At 46.5% G+C, this 25,075-nt stretch overlaps 1 protein-coding gene across 1 annotated transcript in view; it reads left to right on the forward strand.

Annotated features, from left to right (window-relative positions):
- EIF5B (eukaryotic translation initiation factor 5B) overlaps positions 1–25,075 on the forward strand; it is a 92,450-nt gene that overhangs the window by 9,993 nt on the left and 57,382 nt on the right. Inside the window, exon 2 of the mRNA XM_069757523.1 lies at positions 16,593–16,706. Within this exon, the coding sequence (XP_069613624.1) occupies positions 16,593–16,706 (114 nt within the window). The remainder of the gene's footprint in view (positions 1–16,592; positions 16,707–25,075) is intronic.

Genomic DNA, 25,075 nt, shown 5'->3' on the forward strand with positions numbered 1-25,075 from the left:
AGTCCATGACGTTCGAAAGGGGATCAGGTGAACCTTTACTTACCGGAATCCCCAAAGCCTTGTGTGCATCACTTCACAAAGACGTTGAGCTTTGCCTACAAATCAGAAAAGGTGCTGGTGATTTTGGCAGGCAGGAGGTGCTGTCTGCAGAGGTCCTGTCCGTCACCTACAGACCTCTAACATGGCTTGCTCGTCTACTGGTGAGGTCTGCACCTAAACCGGAGGTTTCTCCTCTTATTGCCCTAGGGATTCATTCTCACCCCTGATCCGTTCCATACATTGTCTAGTCCCTGCATTTTTTGCTGACCGGTCCTGGTTTTGAGCCTCCCACCTCCCTCCTTTTGTATCTAGAATCCATGTTTCTTCTACCATTTTAAAAAATGTTCTTTACTTGCGTATTACGGAGCTATGGGATCGTGCTGTAGCTTTGTGGTATATTGTCAGATAGTAATCGTGGACTCATTGATGGCTCTGTGTCTGAGCAGCCCTTTAGTTAGTAGGTTGTCATTAGCTAGGTGTTTCTTTGGAATCATTGCTGAAAGCCGTGATGACCTCATGGTTCCTGCCTGGCCCCGCTGGGGCTCTGCTGATGCTGTATAATACATGTCATGCTTCCCACTGGTTTCCAGAAGAGGGAAAAAAAATCCGGTATACTAATATGGCTAGAGGTATTCTAGCTATATACATTTGTTTCCTCCTCTGCAGAGATAGTACATATTATTCTTAGTGCTCACTGCATTATTGCACTTAGCCAATAGTGAATACATCAGCATCATCAGAGGCCTCCGTTCACCAGAGGCCTTAGTGCTTTCTTCTAGCTTACATCTGGCTAGTGTGTATCAGCATGCTTGTCCTTTATTGGGCAACCCCTTATGAATGCTCCAACTAAGCTACGTGAAACTTAAAAAAAAATCACTCTTATTCCTGGATATCTGTTTGCAAAATTGTGAAGACTGCAGCAGATTAGCGGCCACTGATGGGATGCAGCGCTCCCGTGACATTGTTTGTCATGAAATCACTGAGGGATATAGATCTCAGAGCGGAGGTAGTACAAATGAGAAATAAGTATACCTTTATTTTAATATTTTATACCGTACATTAGAGCTATTCATAAAGGGTTGGCAAGTAATGGACACCCATTTCCATATATTGGAAAGCTTGGCAGACTGTATTTTCCTGAACAGAGGCCGCTGCAAACATTCTACTATACATTTCCTTCCGATCCATCTCTATAGTAGACCGTTGGCTAGGCTTCCATCCACACTGGCCATTGTTAGGCCAATACCACCTGCTTGTACACACTTGACAGTGGCTACAAAAGCATCCATCCAATCGCTAAAGCTGGAAATGAAGAACTAATAAAGGGTATTTCTATATACGTATTTGATCATTTGGTGTTAATCAGTCTTATGATATGAATATACTGAGACAGGTTCACCAAAATTGCTCAATGTGTAGACAATGTAAGGCTTTGTTCACATGTCAAGTAATTACTGGATGAATGGATCCGTTTTTGGTTTACTGGATCCAGTCAGCAAAAAATGAATCTGTTACAAAAGAAAGAAAATTGGATGGTTAATGGATCCTTTTGGACTTACTCAGTGGTCCTCCTCAGCCACCCACACAGACGGACATACCCTAGACCTGGTCTTCACCCGTCTCTGCTCTCTATCTAACTTCACCACCTCCCTTCTCCCTCGATCCGACCACCATCTGCTCACTCTCTCATCCCTGTCCTCCTCACCGGTCACCCATGTCCAGCAACTTGCGCACCCCCACAGAAACCTTGCACACCTAGACTCCCACACGCTCTCTGACTCTATCCTACCACTGGCATCCATATCCTCACTCCATGACACAGACAGTGCCGCTGCTTTCTACAATGCCACTCTCGCATCAGCTATTGACACAGTTGCCCCTCTCGTCCATGGCAGAGTGCGACGTATCAATAGACAACCTTGGCACAATAACACCACTAAAAAGCTCCGTCAAGTGTCCAGGGTTGCAGAGCGGCGTTGGAAGAAAACACACTCGCAAGACAACTTCATTGCATTCAAACAGGCAACACTCACTTTTAAATCTGCTCTCACCTCTACTAAACAGGTCTACGTCACAACCTCCATATCTTCCCTATCCTACAATCCCAAACAGTTATTCAAAACCTTTTAACTCCCCCCCCCAATACCCCTCCAACCTCCCTCATCTCTGCTGAGGACTTTGCCGCACACTTTAAAAATAAGATCGACCAAACAAGGCAAGTCTTCATTGTTCACCACAACCCCTTTGTATACCAGACCAATGCCCAAACCCTATAACCTCCCTCTCCTTGATCGCTGAAGGGGAGCTTAATTGTCTCCTCTCCAAATCGCACCTCACCACCTGTGTGCTTGACCCCATCCCATCCCACCTCCTCCCCAACCTACCACCACACTTTCCCATCCCTAACCCACTTCTTCAACCTATCACTAACTTCTGGCACCTTCCCTTCTGCTTTCAAACATGCCACAATCACACCTATCCTTAAAAAGGCAACTCTCGACCAAACAGCTATGTCCAGCTATCACCCAATATCGCTACTTCCATTCGCTTCCAAAATTTTGGAGCAGCATGTCCATGCTGAACTTTCCTCCCACCTCTCATCTTACTTGTTCTTTGACAATCTGCAATCTGGTTTCCGCGCCCCCATCACTCAACTGAGACAGCCCTGACCAAAATCACTAATGACCTACTTACAGCCAAAGCTAACGGACAATACTCTGTACTCCTCCTTCTAGACCTGTCCTCTGCTTTTGAAACAGTTGACCACTGCCTCCTACTACAGATCCTCTACTCTTTTGGCATTAAAGACCTTGCCCTATCCTGCATCTTCTCATACCTTTCCAACCGCACATTAAGCGTCTCCCACACTACCTTCTCATCCCACCCTCTCTCTGTTGGAGTCCCCCAAGGCTCTGTTCTAGGACCCCTACTCTTCTCAACCTGTGCACTTGGCCTGGGACAACTCATAAAGTTCCATGGATTCCAGTACCACCTTTATGCTGATGACACTCAGATCTACCTTTCTGGCCCAGACGTCACCTCTCTGCTGTCCAGAATCCCGGAGTGTCTATCAGCCATATCCTCCTTCTTCTCCTCTCGCTTCCTCAAACTCAATGTGGACAAATCTTAACTCATCATCTTTCCTCCATCTCATAGATCTTCCTTACCTGACCTATCTATTGCAATTAACGACATCATGCTTTCCCCCGTACCGGAAGTCCGCTGCCTCGGAGTAACTTTTGACTCTGCCCTGTCCTTCAAACCACACATCCAAGCTCTGTCGCCTCCAGCTCAAAAATATCTCCAGAGTCCGTCCTTTCCTCAACTGTCAATCTACTAAAATGCTTGTGCATGCCCTCATCATCTCCCACCTACTGCAACATACTTTTCTGTGGCCTCCCTGCGACACCATTGCACCTCTTCAGTCCATTCTTAACTCTGCTGCCCGACTGATTAATCTCTCTCCTCGCTACTCCTCCGCTTCCCCCCTCTGCAAATCTCTTCACTGGCTCCCATTCCCTCGGCGTATCCAGTTCAAATGACTAATACTGACCTACAAAGCCATCCATAACCTGTCTCCTCCATATATCTCTGAACTAATCTTCCGATATCTTTCCTCACGTAATCTCCGGTCCTCCCAAGACCTCCTTCTCTCCTCCACACTTATCCGCTCCTCACCCAACCGCCTCCAAGACTTCTCCAGAATATCCCCCATCCTCTGGAATTCTTTGCCCCAACACATCCGACTATCAACCACATTCGGATCCTTCAGACAGAACCTGAAAACCCACCTCTTCAAGAAAGCCTACAGCCTGCACTGACCCCGCTGCCGCCTCACCACTACTGAAGCTACTGCCTCACCAACACCGGAGCTCCTGCAACCCTCAACCTATTGTCTCCTTCCCCACCATCCTGTAGAATGTAAGCCCGCAAGGGCAGGGTCCTCGCCCCTCTGTATCAGTCTGTCATTGTTAGTTTGCTTACTGTAAGGCTAGGGTCACATTGCGTTAGTGCAATCCGTTTAGCGCTAGCGGATTGCGCTAACGCAATGTTTTTAAAGGGTCGCGTTTCGGGGTCGCGTTAACGTCCCCGCTCTCGCAGATCCCCGATCTGCGAGAGCGGGGAACGGACCTCGGGCGCGCCGCGGACGCTGCAAGCAGCGTCCGAGGCGCGCTACAAAAGACCGGCGCGTCGCTAGCGCGTGCCGAAAATGACACGCGCTAGCAATGCGCTGGTACATTGCGGGCAATGGGAGCGCTAACGGACGCGTTGCATGGCGTTAATTTCGCCGTGCAACGCTGTCCGTTAGCGCTCTGACCAAAACGCAATGTGACCCCAGCCTTAGAGATATCTGTAATTTGTATGTAACCCATTCTCATGTACAGCACCATGGAATTAATGGTGCTATATAAATAATAATACGGTAATCATTTTCCATAGACTTCAGCGTTAACTGATCTCTGCTGGTTCATTTATTTATTTATTTTTTAGGCTATGTGCACACGTTCAGGATTTCTTGCAGAAAATTCCTGAGAATTCCGGACATTTTCTGCAAGAAATCCGCATGCGTTTTTGCCGCAGTTTTGACGCGTTTTTGCCGCGGTTTTGACGCTTTTTGCTGCGTTTTTTTCTGGACACTTCCCAATGCATTTTGGAGTGGGAAATCCGCAAAAAAAACAGAAAATTAATGAACATGCTGCGTTTTTTGCCGCGATGCGTTTTTTTTGCGGAAAAAAACGCATCATGTGTATAAAACATGCGGAATTCATTCTAAATGATGGGATGCTTATTGTATGCGGGTTTTTTTGCGGTTTTATAGCGTTTTTATCGGGAAAAACCGCGAAAAAAACCGCAACGTGTGAACACAGCTTTAAACGGATTAAAAAGTTGTCTGCTGCTGGATCAGTTCTAACTGATCACTACTAGACATATGAACATGACCTCAAGGTAGTCTCGGCACTAAAGGGAACCTGTCACCCCCAAAATCGAAGGTGAGCTAAGGCCACCAGCATCAGGGGCTTATCTACAGCATTCTGTAATGCTGTAGATAAGTCCCCGATGTATCCTGAAAGATGAAAAAGAGGTTAGATTATACTCACCCAGGGGCGGTCCCGTCGCGGTCCGGTCCGGGGCCTCCCATCTTCTTACTATGACATCCTCTTGTCTTCACTCTGTGGCTCTGGCGCAGGCGTACTTTGTCTGCCTTGTTGAGGGCAGAGCAAAGTACTGCAGTGCGCAGGCATCGGGAAAGGTCAGAGAGGCCCTGCGCACTGCAATACTTTGCTCTGCCCTCAACAGGGCAGACAAAGTATGCCTGCACCGGAGCTGAGACAGGAAGACCAGAAGAGGACGTCATCGTAAGATGATGGGAGACCCCGGACCCAGACCGCGACGCCCATCGGATCGGACTGCCCCTGAGTGAGTATAATGTAACCTATTTTTCTCATCTTCCAGGAAACATCATGGGCTTATCTACAGCATCTACAGAATGCTGTAGATAAGCCCCTGATGCAGCTGGGCTTAGCTCACGGTCTTCGATTTTGGGGGTGACAGGTTCCTTTTAAGTGAGCCAAGTATATTACACTAACTTATGCTGGATGGTACATCTGGTGCTCCATTATACCACCCATTAGTTGGCTTAGGGCTCCGTCTCACTTGCGATAAATACGTCCGAGTCTCGCAGGTTAAAACCCTGCTATGGCGCCGGCACTCCAGGGCAGAGCATGCAGCCACACAGCAATACATTGAGCTGCACGCTCCGCTCTGGAGTGCTGGCGCCATAGCAGGGTTTTAACCTGCGAGAATCGGACTTATTTCTCGCTAGTGAGAAGGAGCCCTTATTCTGAGGCTATCTCAGACACAGTGTTTATTGCAGTGTGGCATTTTAACCCCTTAATGACCGCCAATACATCTTTTTACTGACCTGAGATATAAGAGACTAGCATCCCCATACAGGTGACAATCCAGCTGCTGTTGGCTATCCACTATAGCTGACAACTTGCTGCATTAGCCACGATCAGTGTTGGCACCGTACATATGTTTAACCCCTTAGATGCTGCTGTTGTCAATAATGACTACAACATATAAATGGTTAACAGTGTGGGGGCTCCCGTCGGCACTCTGAGATCATGATCGTGTGGTCCTGATGTTTGCCATGACCAGTCACAGCCAATTTTCGACTTTACTCTGCCGACTACAGCGGCCTGTTTAGAAGTCGGCAACATTTAAGTGGTAGAAATACATTTTTTCATTCCTGTCATGCCACTTTGCATTCATTCTTTAACATCACTTGAAGGGTTACTAAACTGTGACAGAGGTTTTCAATAGGTCAGGGGGTGCTGTTTTTAAAATGGTATCACCTTTGGGCATTTCCTAATATATAGGACCCTCAAAGTCACTTCAAACCTGAATAGGTCCTTCCAAAAAAAAAAAAAAAGTTTTGTAAATTTCTTTGAAAAAATGAAAAATTACTGCTGCATTTTTAAACCTCCTAAAAGGCTAGCAAAATAAAATAACATTTTAGAAATGGTGCTGATGTAAGGCAAACGTGGTAAATGTTATTTATTAATGTTTTTCTGTGTTATGACTATCTGGATCATTCAAAGTTTCAAAATTGCAAATTTTTTTTTACATTTTTGTCAAATTTCTGATTTTTTTTTATAAATAAGCACAAAACATAGACATAAATTTACCATTAACATAAAGTGTAATATCACAAAAAATATATCACAAAAAACAGTCTCAAAATCACTGGGATATGTTGAAGCATTCCAGAGTTATTACTACATAAAGGGACATTGGTCAAATTTCAGAAATTTGGCCCGGTCACTAAGAGGTTAATTAAACTTGATGTTGAATCCATTCACTTCCTATTGGTTAAGTGACTGTTGTGTGCACAGGTGTACCTGGTGATGTTGAGGGAGGATCTAAATTGATCCTTCACGGTTGACTCAGTGATTTCCAAATTAATCTACAGGGCGTTGCCGGCAACTGAAAATGACCAGACAGACGTGTGCCTCTGTATGGGGGATCGAGCAGATCTCTGGGCCCCCGTTTATTGTGTATCACTCTTCATAGTCATAGAAATTATACTTCAACCAATCAGCATAAGAACACGCTCACAGTTCTTAACCTATAAGAATGCAGGAAAAACTTAATCCATGAGGATACAAAAAAAATGGAAACTACAGATATGGTCATGTCTTCTTGGCATAAAAAAGACATACTAACAGGTGCCTCAGTCTTGTATAGCAATACACCCCCGAGTCCCCTCCCTGGCTCGAGTTAGAACACTCAAGGTCTTTATACCAATTATGAACCATAGCCTAGTTGAATAACAGACTTATGAAAAACCAGATAAAATTACTTCATGGCAGCTATAACCTTTTACCTAATTAAATAACAGAATGTATCTTTAACCAACAAGAAAATGGAGTCAAAGCACAAAATGGAGAATCTTTCTTAATTTGTTCCTTCACAGTGATATGGATAGTAATTTGTGTGCATAGTTGTAATATTATACTCTGCAAGCCCTCATTTTATATTTTTGCAGGTTTTTGTACACTGCCCCTTTTTACAGTAAGCTAGAAAGCTTAAAGGGAATCGGTCACCACTTTTATGGCATAGCAGCTAAAAATACAACCTTATTGAGCGTCTGCTATGCATTCCCGTGCGACAACTCTCGCCTGCTCAGAAATATAGCCATGAGCTTATGTACCGGAACTATGTTTGCCAGCGCATGCACACTTCTGTTTTTCGGCTTTGCCCGCAGTTGGGCAAAGCGTATTGCGCCAACGCACAAGGCTATATTTCTGAGCATGCGTGCGTTTTCGCATAGGACAAGGTGTTACCTATGAAGTAGGACGGCAACCAACAGCCGATGGGTGTGATGTAGAGACCAGAAACCAGTCGGTCCGGACTGAGAAATTGCCATACAGTGCGGGACATAAAAACACGTTTTTGTGAGTATACAAGGGGAGTCAGGGGGTTCTATAATGATGTAGGGAATGTATTGCACACACTTAATAAGGCAATATTTTTAGCTGCTATGCCATAAAAGTGATGACAGATTCCCTTTAGTAGATGCAATGAAATCATGTGTGAACAAGTTTAGTGACTCCTGACGATGCATCGGGAAGTTGAGACCGAGCCACTCGTCACCATTGAGCAAACACAATATGTACAATACCTGCTGGCCAACGGCTAGTCGGTTATACAGATGTTACTTACAATGTTGTCAGCGCTATGTTGTAATGTTTGATAGGCAGAGATCAATGTAAAACTTGACGTTGTTTAAGAGTATTGCTGGTGTGATGGTGCATGTGTGTCCTAATGGGTTATCTGAAGCTGTGACAGTGACTTTGAAGTCCGTAGAACCAGAGTATAGTCATTGAGCTAGCCAAGGGAAGCGTCCTGTGGATAAGTGAGCGTGGCCGACAAACTCTTCACAGTTTACGCCAAAACAAAAGTTGTCTGTTACAGCAGGAGTTGGCAAAGCTGTTGAATGATGCATCAAATTTATTTTGGATCCTGGATCAAGACTGACGTGCAAATGCCGATCTTGATGAATCCGTGCCCCATAGCCTAATGCACTTCTGCCTTGAATTTTATATTATTTAAAGTTTCTTCTTTTTGAGTAGCTGACCTTTTTTTTTATGGCCGAGGTTTAGATACCTTTTTTGAGTGTAACGCATCTAATGTTTGCATATCTGACCCCTCATAGGGTTTTTTTTTATAGGTATTTGCAAATGAGACATGCCATAACCCACCAATTTCCATTTCCTAGGATGCGAGTATACAGATATCCATTGATAGGAGTGCTAACTCAAGGACCACGAATATAATATCCTCCCTATATACGGTACCTTTCTACTAAACTCCAGGATTGCTTCTACTCAACTTGCTGTAGAGAGTAAATGGCGGCAGTTAATCCCCTCTATCACTGATGATCAGTGGAATGATGCCCTAGAGGCACATGCGATGGTGTCGCCGGCTGCAAATAACAAGTTAATTCAACTGTACAGTCATGGTCAAAAGTATTGACACCCCTGCAATTCTGTCAGATAATACTCATTTTCTTCCTGAAAATGATTGCAAACACAAATTATTTGCTATTATTATCTTCATTTAATTTGTCTTAAGTGAAAAAACACAAAAGAGAATGAAGCAAAAAGCAAAACATTGATCATTTCAAACAAAACTCCAAAAATGGGCCAGACAAAAGTATTGGCACCCTCAGCCTAATACTTGGTTGCACAACCATTATTAGCCAAAATAACTGCGACCAACCGCTTCCGGTAACCATCAATGAGTTTCTTACAATGCTCTGCTGGAATTTTAGACCATTCTTCTTTGGCAAACTGCTCCAGGTCCCTGATATTTGAAGGGTGCCTTCTCTAAACTGCCATTTTTAGATCTCTCCACAGTTGTTATATGGGATTCAGGTCTTGACTCATTGCTGGCCACCTTAGAAATCTCCAGTGCTTTCTCTCAAACCATTTTCTGTTGCTTTTTGAAGTGTTTTGGGTGATTGTCCTGCTGGAAGACCCATGACCTCTGAGGGAGACCCAACTTTCTCACACTGGGCCCTACATTATGCTGCAAAACTTGTTGGTAGTCTTCGGACTTCATAATGCCATGCACACGGTCAAGCAGTCCAGTGCCAGAGGCAGCAAAGCAACCCCAAAACATCAGGGAACCTCCACCATGTTTGACTGTAGAGACCGTGTTCTTTTCTTTGAATGCCTCTTTTTTTTCTCCTGTAAACTCTATGTTGATGCCTTTGCCCAAAAAGCTCTACTTTTGTCTCATCTGACCAGACAACATTCTTCCAAAACGTTTTAGGTAAGTTTTGGCAAACTCCAGCCTGGCTTTTTTATGTCTCGGGGTAAGAAATGGGGTCTTCTTGGGTCTCCTACCATACAGTCCCTTTTCATTTAGATGCCGACGGATAGTACAGGTTGACACTGTTGTACCCTCGGACTGCAGGGCAGCTTGAACTTGTTTGGATGTTAGTCGAGGTTCTTTATCCAACATCCGCACAATCTTGCGTTGAAATCTCTTGTCAATTTTTCTTTTCCGTCCACATCTAGGGAGGTTAGCCACAGTGTCATGGGCTTTAAACTTCTTGATGACACTGCACACGGTAGACACAGGAACATTCAGGTCTTTGGAGATGGACTTGTAGCCTTGAGATTGCTCATGCTTCCTTACAATTTGGTTTCTCAAGTCCTCAGACAGTTCTTTGGTCTTCTTTCTTTTCTCCATGCTCAATGTGGTACACACAAGGACACATGACAGAGGTTGAGTCAACTTTAATCCATGTCAACTGGCTGCAAGTGTGATTTAGTTATTACCAACACCTGTTAGGGGCCACAGGTAAGTTACAGGTGCTGTTAATTACACAAATTAGAGAAGCATCACATGATTTTTTGAACAGTGCCAATACTTTTGTCCACCCCCTTTTTATGTTTGGTGTGGAATTTTATCCAATTTGGCTTTAGGACAATTCTTTTTGTGTTTTTTCATTTAAGACAAATTAAATGAAGATAATAATACCAAATAATTTGTGTTTGCAATCATTTTCAGGAAGAAAATGAGTATTATCTGACAGAATTGCAGGGGTGTCAATACTTTTGGCCATGACTGTATATACTTCACCAATCCTACTTGACCCGAGTAGACTACATAGATTTAGCAGATTGGTAACTGATGAATGTCATCGGTGTGGGGAATCGGGAGCGGACTTCTGGCATCTTATCGGGAATTGTGGGATAATACATAGATACCGGAGTGAAGTGATTACTGCATTGGAACGGATAATTGGGATACCAATTGATTGTAGTCCAGAGTTGTGTATCTTGGGAATTGTGGATGAAGAACAATGGGTGGGTGCATTATGATAGAATACTTCTCCGGGAAGTTCTATTGGCAGAAAGGCAAAGCATTAAGATGGATGGGGAGGAAGCCTCCTACTATTAACCAGTGGAAAAAAATAGTGAATGATATAATCCCATATGAGAATATATTATATAGAAATAGAGGATGTCCCCAGAAATTCCATAAGATATGGGAGAGATGGTATGATTCACCCTTAATGTGCCTATCTCCTAATGACTTCATCTAGCTCACGACACGAACCCTGATGTATATTCTTCCAGTATATGGAAAGTGATGGTATATGTAGACTTAAGGAGTGTGTTTTTATGACCCGAATTGGTGAGTTCTGATCCTGTAAGTGCCTTGTTTTTTGCTGATATTTATAGTATTTGCCTATATTTGCCCACTTTTCACTGTAAAGTGCGATGGAATAAATGGCGCTATAAAAAATGTATGAGAATAATTGTCTAAGGGTCACTTCGTCTTTTTGTCTGTCCTTCTGTCTGTCTGTCATGGATATTCATTGGTCCGGCCTCTGTCTGTCATGGAAATCAAAGTCGCTGATTGGTCGCAGCAAAACAGCCACGACCAATCAGCGACAGGTACAGTTTGGCGGAAAAATGGACGCTCCTTACTCCCCGCAGTCAGTGCCTGGCGCCCGCTCCATACTCCCCTCCACTCACCGCTCACACAGGGTTAATGCCAGCAGTAACGGACCGCGTTATGCCACGGGTAACTCACTCCGTTACCGCCGCTATTAACCCTGTGTGACCAAGTTTTTACTATTGATGCTGCCTATGCAGCATCAATAGTAAAAAGATCTAATGTTAAAAATAAAAAAACAAACAAAAAAACTTGCTATTCTCACCTTCCGTAGTATGACGATGCGCTCGCGACTGCCGCCAGCTTCCGGTCCCAGAGATGCATTGCGAAATTACCCAGAAGACTTAGCGGTCTCGCGAGACCGCTAAGTGATCTGGGTAATTTTGCAATTCATCCTGGGAACGCAAGATGGCGGCAGCCGCGCGTTCATCGCCAGAGGTTTGCTGGATCCCGCCGGGTGAGTATATAACTTTTTTATTTTAATTATTTTTTTTTAACAGGGATATGGTGCCCACACTGCTAAATACTACGTGGGCTGTGTTAGATACCGTGTGGCTGCTATATACTACCTGGCCAGTGTTAGATACTATGTGGGCTGTGTTCTATACTGCATGGGCTGCGTTATATACTACATGGCTGCTATATACTACGTGGGCAGTGTTATATACTACGTGGCTGTGTTCTATACTGCGTGCTATATACTACGTGGCCACTGTTAGATACTATGTGGGCTGTGTTCTATACTGCATGGGCTGCGTTATATACTACATGGCTGCTATATACTACGTGGGCAGTGTTATATACTACGTGGCTGTGTTCTATACTGCGTGCTATATACTACGTGGCCACTGTTAGATACTATGTGGGCTGTGCTATATAATACGTGGCCAGTGTTACATACTCTGTGGGCTGTGCTATATACTGCGTGGCTGCTATATACTGCGTGGCTGCTATATACTGCGTGGCTGCTATATACTACATGGGCTGTGTTATTTACTGCTTGGCCTATATTAACGCATTGGATATTCTACAATATGTATGTATGTATATAGCAGCCACATGGTATATACCACAGGCCACGTAGTGCTCCTGTATACTACGTGGCCTGTGCTATATACTATGTGGCTGCTATATACATGCATACATATTCTAGAATACCCGATGTGTTAGAATCGGGCCACCATCTAGTATGATAATAAATACCGTATATACAGTGGGGCAAAAAAGTATTTAGTCAGTCAGCAATAGTGCAAGTTCCACCACTTAAAAAGATGAGAGGCGTCTGTAATTTACATCATAGGTAGACCTCAACTATGGGAGACAAACTGAGAACAAAAAATCCAGAAAATCACATTGTCTGTTTTTTTAACAATTTATTTGCATATTATGGTGGAAAATAAGTATTTGGTCAGAAACAAACAATCAAGATTTCTGGCTCTCACAGACCTGTAACTTCTTCTTTAAGAGTCTCCTCTTTCCTCCACTCATTACCTGTAGTAATGGCACCTGTTTAAACTTGTTATCAGTATAAAAAGACACCTGTGCACACCCTCAAACAGTCTGACTACAAACTCCACTATGGTGAAGACCAAAGAGCTGTCAAAGGACACCAGAAACAAAATTGTAGCCCTGCACCAGGCTGGGAAGACTGAATCTGCAATAGCCAACCAGCTTGGAGTGAAGAAATCAACAGTGGGAGCAATAATTAGAAAATGGAAGACATACAAGACCACTGATAATCTCCCTCGATCTGGGGCTCCACGCAAAATCCCACCCCGTGGGGTCAGAATGATCACAAGAACGGTGAGCAAAAATCCCAGAACCATGCGGGGGGACCTAGTGAATGAACTGCAGAGAGCTGAGACCAATGTAACAAGGCCTACCATAAGTAACACACTACGCCACCATGGACGCAGATCCTGCAGTGCCAGACGTGTCCCACTGCTTAAGCCAGTACATGTCCGGGCCCGTCTGAAGTTTGCTAGAGAGCATTTGGATGATCCAGAGGAGTTTTGGGAGAATGTCCTATGGTCTGATGAAACCAAACTGGAACTGTTTAGTAGAAACACAACTTGTCGTGTTTGGAGGAAAAAGAATACTGAGTTGCATCCATCAAACCCCATACCTACTGTAAAGCATGGTGGTGGAAACATCATGCTTTGGGGCTGTTTCTCTGCAAAGGGGCCAGGACGACTGATCCGGGTACATGAAAGAATGAATGGGGCCATGTATCATGAGATTTTGAGTGCAAACCTCCTTCCATCAGCAAGGGCATTGAAGATGAAAGGTGGCTGGGTCTTTCAACATGACAATGATCCAAAGCACACCGCCAGGGCAACGAAGGAGTGGCTTCGTAAGAAGCATTTCAAGGTCCTGGAGTGGCCTAGCCAGTCTCCAGATCTCAACCCTATAGAAAACCTTTGGAGGGAGTTGAAAGTCCGTGTTGCCAAGCGAAAAGCCAAAATCATCACTGCTCTAGAGGAGATCTGCATGGAGGAATGGGCCAACATACCAACAACAGTGTGTGGCAACCTTGTGAAGACTTACAGAAAACGTTTGACCTCTGTCATTGCCAACAAAGGATATATTACAAAGTATTGAGATGAAATTTTGTTTCTGACCAAATACTTATTTTCCACCATAATATGCAAATAAATTGTTAAAAAAACAGACAATGTGATTTTCTGGATTTTTTTTTCTCAGTTTGTCTCCCATAGTTGAGGTCTACCTATGATGTAAATTACAGACGCCCCTCATCTTTTTAAGTGGTGGAACTTGCACTATTGCTGACTGACTAAATACTTTTTTGCCCCACTGTACTTGAGTATAAGCCGAGATTTTCAGCCCACTTTTTTGGGCTGAAAGTCCCCCTCTTGGCTTATACTCGAGTCATAACCAGGGGTCGGCAGGGGAGGGGGAGCTGGGGCTGTCTAATTATACTCGCCTACTCCTGGCGCGGTCCCCGGAGGTCCCTGGCTTCCACGGCGCCGGCAGCAAAAATTCTTCCTGTACTGAGCGGTCACATGGTACTGCTCATTACAGTAATGAATATGCGGCTCCACCTCCCATAGAGGGGGAGCTACATATTCATTACTGTAATGAGCGGTAAAGGTGACTGCTCAGTACAGGATGAAGTTGCGGCGTCGGGGAAGCAGGGACTGCACAACGACAGGAGCAGATGAGTATAACGGGGAGGGGAGCGCTGCGCTGCGCGATATTCACCTGCTCCTTGTTCCGGGCGCTGCTCTGTCTTCAGCAGTGACGCTCAGGTCGGATGGCGCAGTGACGTGGTTAGTGCGCACTCTCTGCCTGAACGTCAGTGCTGAAGATGGAGTGGCGCTGGAACAAGGAGCAGGTGACTATTGAAAGTGCCAGGGGCCTGAGCGACGGAGATGTGAGTATGTGATTTTTTTTTTTTTTTTTTTTTTAATCGCAGCAACAGCAAATGGGGCAAGTGTCTGTATGGAGCATCTATGGGGCCATAACGTTTGTGCAGCACTATATGGGGCCATAACGTTTGTGCAGCACTATATGGGGCCATAACGTTTGTGCAGCACTATATGGGGCCATAACGTTTGTGCAGCACTATATGGGGCCATAACGTTTGTGCAGCACTATATGGGGCCATAACGTTTGTGCAGCACTATATGGGGCCATAACGTTTGTGCAGCACTATATGGGGCCATAACGTTTGTGCAGCACTATATGGGGCCATAATGTTTGTGCAGCACTATATGGGGCCATAACGTTTGTGCAGCACTATATGGGGCCATAACGTTTGTGCAGCACTATATGGGGCCATAACGTTTGTGCAGCACTATATGGGGCCATAACGTGTTTGCAGCACTATATGGGGCCATAACGTTTGTGCAGCACTATATGGGGCAAATGAGCATCTTATGGGGCCATTATTAACCTTTATGCAGCATTATATGGGGCATATTTTAATATGGAGCATCTTATGGGGCCCATCATGAACTATATGGAGCATTATATGGGGCTCCTGATTCAATATGGATATTCAAAAACACTTAATCTACTGATGTCTCAATTAATTTTCCTTTTATTGGTATCTATTTTTACTTTTGACATTTACCGGTAGCTGCTGCATTTCCCACCCTAGGCTTATACTCGAGTCATTAAGTTTTCCCAGTTTTTTGTGGCAAAATTAGGGGGTCGGCTTATACTCGGGTCGGCTTGTACTCGAGTATAAGGTAATAATAATAATAATTCTGATAAAGACCCTGTTAATTTGAGTGTGCAAATGCTTTGTAATGGAAATTGTCTTAATATGCTATGTTCCATTCTGTTTGTTCGCTTCTCTTTATTTGTTTATCATTATTGAGCTTGTAATGTTACTTACATGGTATTGTGGAAGGTGACTTTATGGATCATTCTGACCTTACACTGTGATATTATATGTTTTCTTATCCCGTGGAATCTTTCAATAAAAAGAGTTAACAAAAAAAAGGTTTTGATATCTAGTTAATGGATTGCATGGACAGCCCTTTTATTGCTGAGTTTGGGAAGTTCCCTCTTTCTGACTCAATCACTTGCAACCTTCTGCACTGCTATATAACGAGATAAGCGCAGCTTTTTGTCACCTCCTGACTGGCAGTGGGAGAAAATGCTTACTTTGCTTGATTGATCAGAGAAGTACGGTACTTATGTTTATATATTTGTTCGCTAATTATTTTATCCCCCTTTTTTGTATTGTATGTTGGTCATTATGTAATGTTATCATTTTTCTTCCTTATTTTTCGCCTTGTCTTGCACTCATGATCCCAAATATCAGTGTCTGTGAAGCACGGCTTTTCATGCCTGATATTTAGAAGCCAAAACTAGAATTGGGTGACAGAGAAATATACGTCTTACACCATCCTTGGTCTTGTCTTTTAGTGCAGTGTTGTCTGTACAAGTGGTATTGTGTTTGCTGAATATTTACAGTATTTTGCCAACTGTATGAATTTTGCATTAATATCTTGTAACGGCCCTAATTTTTTCATAACAATATTCTAAAAGGAAGTTACATTCTGATCTCATACTGAAGTTTTTTGTTTTTTTTCCCTTAGCGGCAAGGATGATGTTGACATTGATGCCCTCGCTGCAGAGATAGAGGGCGCTGGAGCTTCCAAAGAGCAAAAAAGTAAAGCGAAAAAGAAAAACAAGAAAAAGCAAGAATTTGAGTGAGTTTAATTTTTGTTTCATTTGATGTAGGTGCATCAGACAGACTAGCGTCTTCTTAGGCTGGGTTGTTCTCACCGGTAAATTGCTACATCCTGAAATGTGTCTTCATTAGTGATGAGCGAATGTGCTTGGATAAGGTGTTATCTGAGCATGCTCGGGTGCTAATGCAGTATCTTCGGTGTCCTTGAATACTATGTTCGAGTCCCCGCAGCTGCATGTCTGTTCGACAGCCGCAATACGTGCATGTACTGCTTGTTTTAGACAATCCCTGCATGCATGTGTTGCGGCTGTCAGACAGACATGCAGCTGCGGGGACTCGAACAAAAATATAATCAGATTGCTCAATATTGCAACAAACAACCAATATTTTCATATCGACAAATGAGAAATTAGTCTGAAAATTCCAACAAAGAAATTAGAATGAAAAAGAGGGAAAGAAACATTTGTGGGAAACCATATGAATATGGAACTCTAAAAATAAAAAAGGAAGATAGAATTCTTAAAAAAAATAATATATATATTGGAAAACGAAGGGGGGGGGGGGAGATGTGGGAAGTAAGGCGACACAGCACCACCCCATGGCTCATCACTAGTCTTCATGTATATTGCAAGGCTATGCTCACACAGCTGTATTTTTGGTCCAAGTGCTGTCCATGAAACAAACAGCATGTTATTCAATCATGGATCGAATGTCCATGTGCAAGAAAAAAAAATCGCATCATTTTTCAAGTCTCTTCTGTATTTTGGATGAGACGTGCCTATTCAAGTCTATGGGTGCACACAAAAAATCAGATCTGATCTTCTGTATAGAATGTGATTTTCTTTATCGCCTCTCATTGGGGGACACAGGAACCATGGGTGTATGCTGCTGCCACTAGGAGGCTGACACTATGCAAATAAAAAAGTTAGCTTCTCCTCTGCAGTGTACACCCCACCGACTGGCATTATACTTTTCAGTTTAGCTTAGTGTCAGTAGGAGGTGAACACGGGTCTTTCATTAGACCCTTATCTACCTCAATGTGCGTCGTTTTTCTTTCAGGTTTCCGGAAGGGATATAGGGTGAGCAGTCACACCTGTAGTCCCACATTATGGACTATGAGTACGTACGGCGTGTACTGCCACCCCGTATCCTAATAGATCCTTCTCCAGGACCAAGAGCCTAGCACACAAGCGTGCTTAGAAGTCCGGTCCTGGCTCCGTCCCTCACCCACTCGCCCACCAGAGCCTGTCGGCTGTGGAGACGAGGACGTCCATCAGCTCCCTGTACGTCTCATCCCCTTTTAAGGTTAGTACCGGCGTGGGATGTTTGAGGTAAGTATTTCCCATCCCATCCCAGATATTTCAGGGGGTCTTACTAGGGGCTCCCATATCCCTGGTCGTCGTTTGCATGGATTCCCGCAGCATGACCTGGGTTTGCAGATTTATTGCTGCAGATCTTCTCCCATGACCTGCCTTCTATCGGACGCAGGGCCCCTATAGGCTGCCGCGCCGTTTGCCTACCGGCGCCGCGTTTCCATCCGTCCAGCCAGACCTTCAGATTCTTCTCCCCGCGGCGCACTGCCTCTGCGCCGCGGTTTTTCAGGGGGCACACCGGCGCTGCGGCCCTGACAGGCCGACGCACCGCTTCTTCCTGCGGTGTGCTGCTCTGGCGCTGCAGGGGGTTTTCTCTGCAGCGCTCTTCAAGCGGCACAGCCTGGTAGGCTACTGCACCGCCTGTTTTTCTTGTGGCGCACCATTCCGGTGCACCTTTCCGGCGCCACGGCTCCTCTCCGCCGCCTCCTAATCTACTTCCGGTTTGCGCGCTCCTTCACTTCCGCTTCTGCGGGCGGGCTTTTTCCCGCCCGACATACTGTGTCCTGCCCACCGGCGCCTCTGTGTCTGGCTCCGCCCCTTTCCTCCAGGGACACTCTTCTGGTGTGCGCACCGCTTTGCAGCAGCAGCAGCTCACGCAGCGCACCCCGCACCCTCGCACGCATCTTCTGTGGGCACAGCACGATCTGCGCAGAATACAGCACCTCAGGGCAGGAGTTCTCCACCGACAAGTGGGACATCTTCCAGGACCTGGTCCGTGAGTAGCTGCACTGCAGACTGACACCCCCCTCTGCCCCACTGTCCCCTAACCCACTGGCATCTTCTTCAGGGACCTCTCAAAATGTCAACCTCTAAAGGGGGCCGCTCTCGTCCCCCTACTTCTTCATCTTCTGCCTTAGTCAAGTACTTTGCATGTTTGTCCTGTAACAGCAAACTTCCCTCAGGTCAGTCCTCTCCGCTATGTCAGTCCTGCAGCAACTCGATTGTTCCCACCGCCCATGATCCCCCGGCTGGTCCGCCCGAGAGTGATACCCCCATCCCAGGCTGGGCCTCCACTCTGTCACAATCAGTGGCCAATTTAACACGGGTGTCTCAAACCCTGGTGTCTGTGCTGGATCGGTTACCCCTGCAGACCCCTGCAGTGGCCAGCGGGTCGCAGGAACCACCACCCGAGCCCTCCTTGATGAGCCACAAAAGGTCCAGACAGGAACGTCGGTCTGAGTCCTCTTCTCGCTCCATCTCGCCACACGGCCCTCCCCTGCGGTCGGTGTCCCCTCGATCCTCCTCCCCTGAGTCAGGCGAGGCATTCTCTGATGCGCCCTCGGAGGATATTTCGGAGCTGGATTCTAACCAAATCGCCACCATGAGGGATTTGGTCCAGAATCTCATTGGGGCAATAAACCAAACGTGTGGCATAAAGGATCCCTCTATGGAACCCGCAGATCAGGCGGTTTCGTTTAGACGGGCCAAACCACCTTCCAAGTTTTTTGCTCCTCATCCTGAATTCGAGGAAATCTTGTCCAGAGAGAGAGAGAACCCGACTAGACGTTTTCAGAGGGGAAAACGCCTGGGTGTGTTATATCCCTTTTCTCCAGAACTTACCGCCAATTGGACAGTCTCTCCCTTGGTGGATCCCCCTGTTTCCAGGCTGTCCACCAACACGGTGCTTAAACTGTCCGGCGGAGCATCTCTGAAGGACTCCAACGATAGAGTTATAGAATCCTTTGCGAAGTCAGCCTTTGAAGCGGCTGCAGCGGCTCTATGCCCAGCTTTTGCTTCTACTTGGGTTTCTAAATCCATTTCCAAATGGGCCAAAGATCTCCGTCGAGGTATCCTGGACGGGGCGCCTCCCGTGCAACTAGCGGAGCTTACCAACCAGATTTCCCACGCTGGTGAATACCTTGCCATGCGCCGGACCGTTTGGCTCAAGGCCTGGCAGGCGGACTTATCTTCCAAAAAGTCCCTTACTAGTCTGCCCTTTCAGGGCTCTCGTCTCTTTGGTTCCCAGCTGGACCAAATCATTAAGGATGCCACCGGGGGTACAAGTTCTCTTCTCCCCCAGGCTAAGCCTCGTCGCCCTCCTCCTAGACATCAGTTTTGCTCCTTTCGGCCTTTTCGTCGCTTCGCTGCGTCAAACTCCTTTTCCCAGCAGCAACAGAGGCCACAGGCACGTCAAGAGAAGAAGGCGGTGTCCTTTAGGCCCACTCCGTCCTGGCGTCCTCGCTATTCCCAGGGTAGATCCTCCAGGCCCAGGACTGGAAGATCCACCTCGGCATGACTCTCGGCAAGACTCCAGCCCAACTCCCAGGTTGGGCGGCCGTCTTCTCCTTTTCAGGGACGTCTGGATTTCCGCAGTAGAGGACGCATGGGTCAGGGAAGTTGTATCCTCGGGATACAAGATAGAGTTCGCTTCCCGACCCCGGGATCGTTTCTTCCAATCCCGTCCTCCAAGAGATCCCGCTCTAGTTCCGGGTTTCTTCGCAGCCATCGCTTCTCTGCTCAAATCCGGGGTAATCGTTCTTGTCCCAGAAAAATAACGGTTCACGGGTTTCTACTCGAACCTTTTTGTGGTACCGAAAAAAGACGGCAAGGTTCGCCCCATTCTGGACCTCAAATTGCTGAACAGGAGAGTTCGTCTGAGACACTTCAGGATGGAATCCCTTCGTTCAGTAATTGCTTCCATGGAGGCCCAGGAATTTCTATGCTCAATAGATATCCAGGACGCCTACCTCCATGTCCTGATATTTCACGGACATCACCGTTTCCTGCGCTTTGCAGTGCAACGGGAACATTTTCAGTTTGTCGCCCTGCCGTTCAGTCTCGCATCCGCTCCAAGGGTGTTCACGAAGATTATGGCGGCGCTGATGGCCATCTTGAGAGTCAGAGGCCTGGTCCTTTTTCCTTACCTCGACGACAACCTCATCAAGGCTCCGTCCTTTTCTCATGCTCACGAAAGCCTGTCCATTGTTCTCGATGCCTTAGCCCGTTTCGGGTGGCTGGTCAACCGGAAGAAGTCCTGCCTTTTTCCTTCTCAGCGCATCATCTTTCTGGGCATGCTCTTCGACACTCGTCCTTCCGAAAGACAAGAGATCCACTCTTTGTCGGGACATGCGCTTGCTCCAGGGTCCTCGGCCTCCCTCCCTCCGATCGGCCATGAAGGTTCTGGGGAGGATGGTAGCTACATTGGAAGCGATTCCCTTTGCCCAATTTCATTCGCGATCCCTTCAGCAAGCCATTCTGTCTGTGGGACAGGTCTGTCTTCTCCCTGGATCGGCCGATCAGACTCTCTTCTCGGGTCAAGCGGTCTCTCAACTGGTGGCTGACGTCACCTCTCATCTCCCAGGGCAGGTCCTTCCTTCCAGTTCACTGGCAGGTGGTGACAACGGACGCCAGCCTGCTCGGCTGGGGTGCGGTTTTTCGCCACCTGACGGTTCAGGGCCATTGGTCGTCGCAGGACTCATCTCTGCCAATCAATGTCCTTGAAATTCGGGCCATCTTTCTGTCCCTCCGCCACTGGGAAAGGATTCTCAGGGGCCTGCCAGTCCGGATCCAGACAGACAACGAAACGGCTGTGGCATATGTCAACCATCAGGGGGGACCCGGAGCTCCTTGGCCCTTGCCGAGATATCCAAGATCCTCCTTTGGGCAGAGGCAACGGTTCCGGTGATATCCGCGGTGCATATCCCCGGCGTGGACAACTGGGCTGCCGACTTCCTCAGCCGCGAGGGCCTCGCGGCAGGGGAATGGTCCTTGCATCCGGAGGTCTTCCATCAGATTTGTCTTCGATGGGAGACTCCGGACGTGGATCTCACGGCGTCTCGAATGAACAGGAAGGTTCCGCAGTTCGTCTCCAGGTCTCGCGATCCTCTCGCAGTGGTCGTCGATGCTCTGGCCATTCCTTGGTCACAGTTCGGGCTGCCCTAACTGTTCCCACCCCTTCCATTACTTCCCAAACTGTTGAAGAAGATCAAAGCGGAAGGGGTGCCGGTCATCCTGATCGCCCCGGATTGGCCCAGGAGAGCTTGGTTTGCGGAGCTCGTCAACCTTCTCGCGGACGCTCCCTGCCGCCTTCCAGACAGGCCCGATCTGCTGTCTCAGGGTCCGATCTGCCACCCGAATTCTCGGTCGCTCAGTTTAACGGCGTGGCTGTTGAGACCGCGGTTCTAAGAGCGTCCGGCCTTTCGGACCGGGTGATTCACACCATGATTCAGGCTCGGAAGCCTTCGTCTTCCAGGATCTACTACCGTACCTGGAAGGCTTACTTCCGTTGGTGCGAGTCCAACCGCGTTCCATCTATGGCTTTTTCCCTGCCTTCTCTTTTGGCCTTCCTTCAGGCAGGACTGGATTCGGGCCTGGCTCTTAGCTCCCTGAAGGGTCAGGTCTCTGCGCTTTCCATCCTCTTTCAGAAGACTTTAGCTTCTCGGCCACAGGTTAAGACCTTCCTTCAAGGAGTAGCCCACGCTGTCCCGCCGTACAGGGCCCCTGTGGATGCATGGGATTTAAACCTGGTACTGGACGTTCTGAGGGTTTCACCCTTTGAGCCTCTTAGGGAGATTCCTCTATCAGTTCTATCTTGGAAGGTGACCTTTCTTGTGGCCATCACTTCTATTCGCCGCGTTTCCGAGTTGGCGGCCCTGTCTTGCCGTCCTCCGTTCTTTGTCATCCACCAGGACAAGGTGGTCCTCAGGCCTCCGCCTTCTTTTCTTCCTAAGGTGGTTTCCACCTTCCACCTCAACGAGGACATCATTCTACCTTCCTTTTGTCCAGCTCCGACTCATCCTCTGGAGCGATCGTTGAACAAGCTGGACCTCGTCATGGCAGTGAGGATCTATCTGGATAGAACGTCCACTTTCCGGAAGACGGATTCTTTTTTCGTCATTCCTCATGGCACGCGCAGAGGCCAACCGGCTTCTAAAGCGACTATTGCTCGCTGGATCAGAATGGCAATTTTGGAGGCTTACCGGGTCAAGAACAGAGTGCCCCCTCCTGGGATTAAGGCTCACTCTACCCGGGCAGTCAGCGCCTCCTGGGCGGTGCACCACAGGGCTTCTGCCCTACAGCTTTGCAAAGCGGCAACTTGGTCTTCCATCCACACGTTCGCCAAATTTTACAAGGTCCATACCTACGCTTCGGCGGACGCCAGCCTAGGCAGAAGGATCTTGCAGGCGGCAGTGGTGAGTCCTCTGACCTGATGGAAGTCTGTCTTTCCCACCCCTGGGACTGCTTTGGGACGTCCCATGGTTCCTGTGTCCCCCAATGAGAGGCGATAAAGAAAACAGGATTTTTGGTTGCTTACCGTAAAATCTGTTTCTTGGAGCCTCCATTGGGGGACACAGCTCCCTCCCAATGTTTCCTGTTTTATGTTCTATAACTGTTCTCACGTTTACAGTTCTCAAGTTTGTGTTTATGGTTTTCAACCTTGTTCATTATCTCCTACTGCTTTCTCACTAACTGAAGAGTATAATGCCAGTCGGTGGGGTGTACACTGCAGAGGAGGAGCTAACTTTTTTATTTGCATAGTGTCAGCCTCCTAGTGGCAGCAGCATACACCCATGGTTCCTGTGTCCCCCAATGGAGGCTCCAAGAAACAGATTTTACGGTAAGCAACCAAAAATCCTGTTTTTATGAATGCATTGCTATTATTAACATAAGAGACATAATTTGATCTTTGTGTATTTTAATAACTACTATATAGCTGATGATATAAATGCAATCGGTACACAAAAATAAACAACTAGATGAGAGGAAGACCCCATTGCTTTTATTTGTTTTCATTTGAGATTTGCTTTCTAAATGCAAAATTAAGCTACTTTGTTTAAACAAAAGTCTTGCCTTTTAGGGTATGTGCCCACATTGCAGATTTGCACGGTGGCTCAGTGGTTCAAATCCCACCAAGGACAACATCTGCAATGAGTTTCTGTTCTCCCCGTGTTTGTGTGGGTTTCCTCCGGGTTCTCCGGTTTCCTCCCACATTCCAAAGACCTAGTGATAAAGAATTTAGATTATGGGGCCCATCAGGGACAGTGATGATAATGTCTGGATGGTAGATAGTTAGGTAGATGGATAAATAAATAACACCAATGTATACCGATGTTTAGTAATAAACTTAATAAAATGGTACATAAAGAGTTAAATAAAGACACACACGCACACAAACTCTGCCTTAGGCCGGGGTCACACTTGGGAGAAACTCACACGAGTCTCACACCTCAATACTTGGCACTGCCGCCGGCACTCGGACTGGAGCATTCAGCTGCATAGAAATACATGCTTCTGCACGCTCCGGTCCCGAGTGCCGGCGGCAGTGCTGGGTATTGAGATGCAAGTGTGACCCCCCCCCCCCCCCCCAACCTTAAATGCAATATCTGTTTAATTTATTAAAAAAATTGCGTGGGCTCACGTGCAATTTTCTGCGCCAGAGAGGAAAAGCAGCGACTAGAAGCCAATGCTTATAGCCTGGGAAGGGGTTAATACCGATGGATCTTCCCAGCTATGAATATCAGCCCGCAGCTGTATATTTACCCTTTACTGGCTATTAAAATAGAGGGACCCCCCAAAAAAAAAACTGTGAGGTCCCCCTATAATTTATAGCCAGAAAAGGCTATGCAGACGGCTGCGGGCTGATGTTCATAGCCTTGGAAGGGACCATTGCCAACCCGCCCCCGGCTACAAACATCAGCTCACAGCTGCCCCAGAAATGGCCTCTCTCTTCCCACTGCCCTGTAGCGGGGGCATATGGGGTAATAGGTAATGTGAATAATTGAGGACCACATATCTTGAAAACAAGATGCAAAATTACTTGAATATCCAAATGAGGAAAAGTATACCTGTATACCATGTTAGCCGGTAGATAGAAAATATAGCAAAATTGAGACCTTAGTGATGGATACCTCTTAATGGCTTACTGAAAAGATGGTAATAAATGGCAGCTTTCTAGACTCCTAAAGTCTCTTTATCACGCGTCAGTATAACACAAAATCTGAAGTCACATATTTATACACAACTGGTTAAAGAATAGTGAAGTAATAACACAGTGATGTGAAATAGAACTATCAGT

The sequence above is a fragment of the Ranitomeya imitator genome, chromosome 3 (assembly GCF_032444005.1).
Source record: "Ranitomeya imitator isolate aRanImi1 chromosome 3, aRanImi1.pri, whole genome shotgun sequence".
Lineage (NCBI taxonomy): Eukaryota > Metazoa > Chordata > Amphibia > Anura > Dendrobatidae > Ranitomeya > Ranitomeya imitator.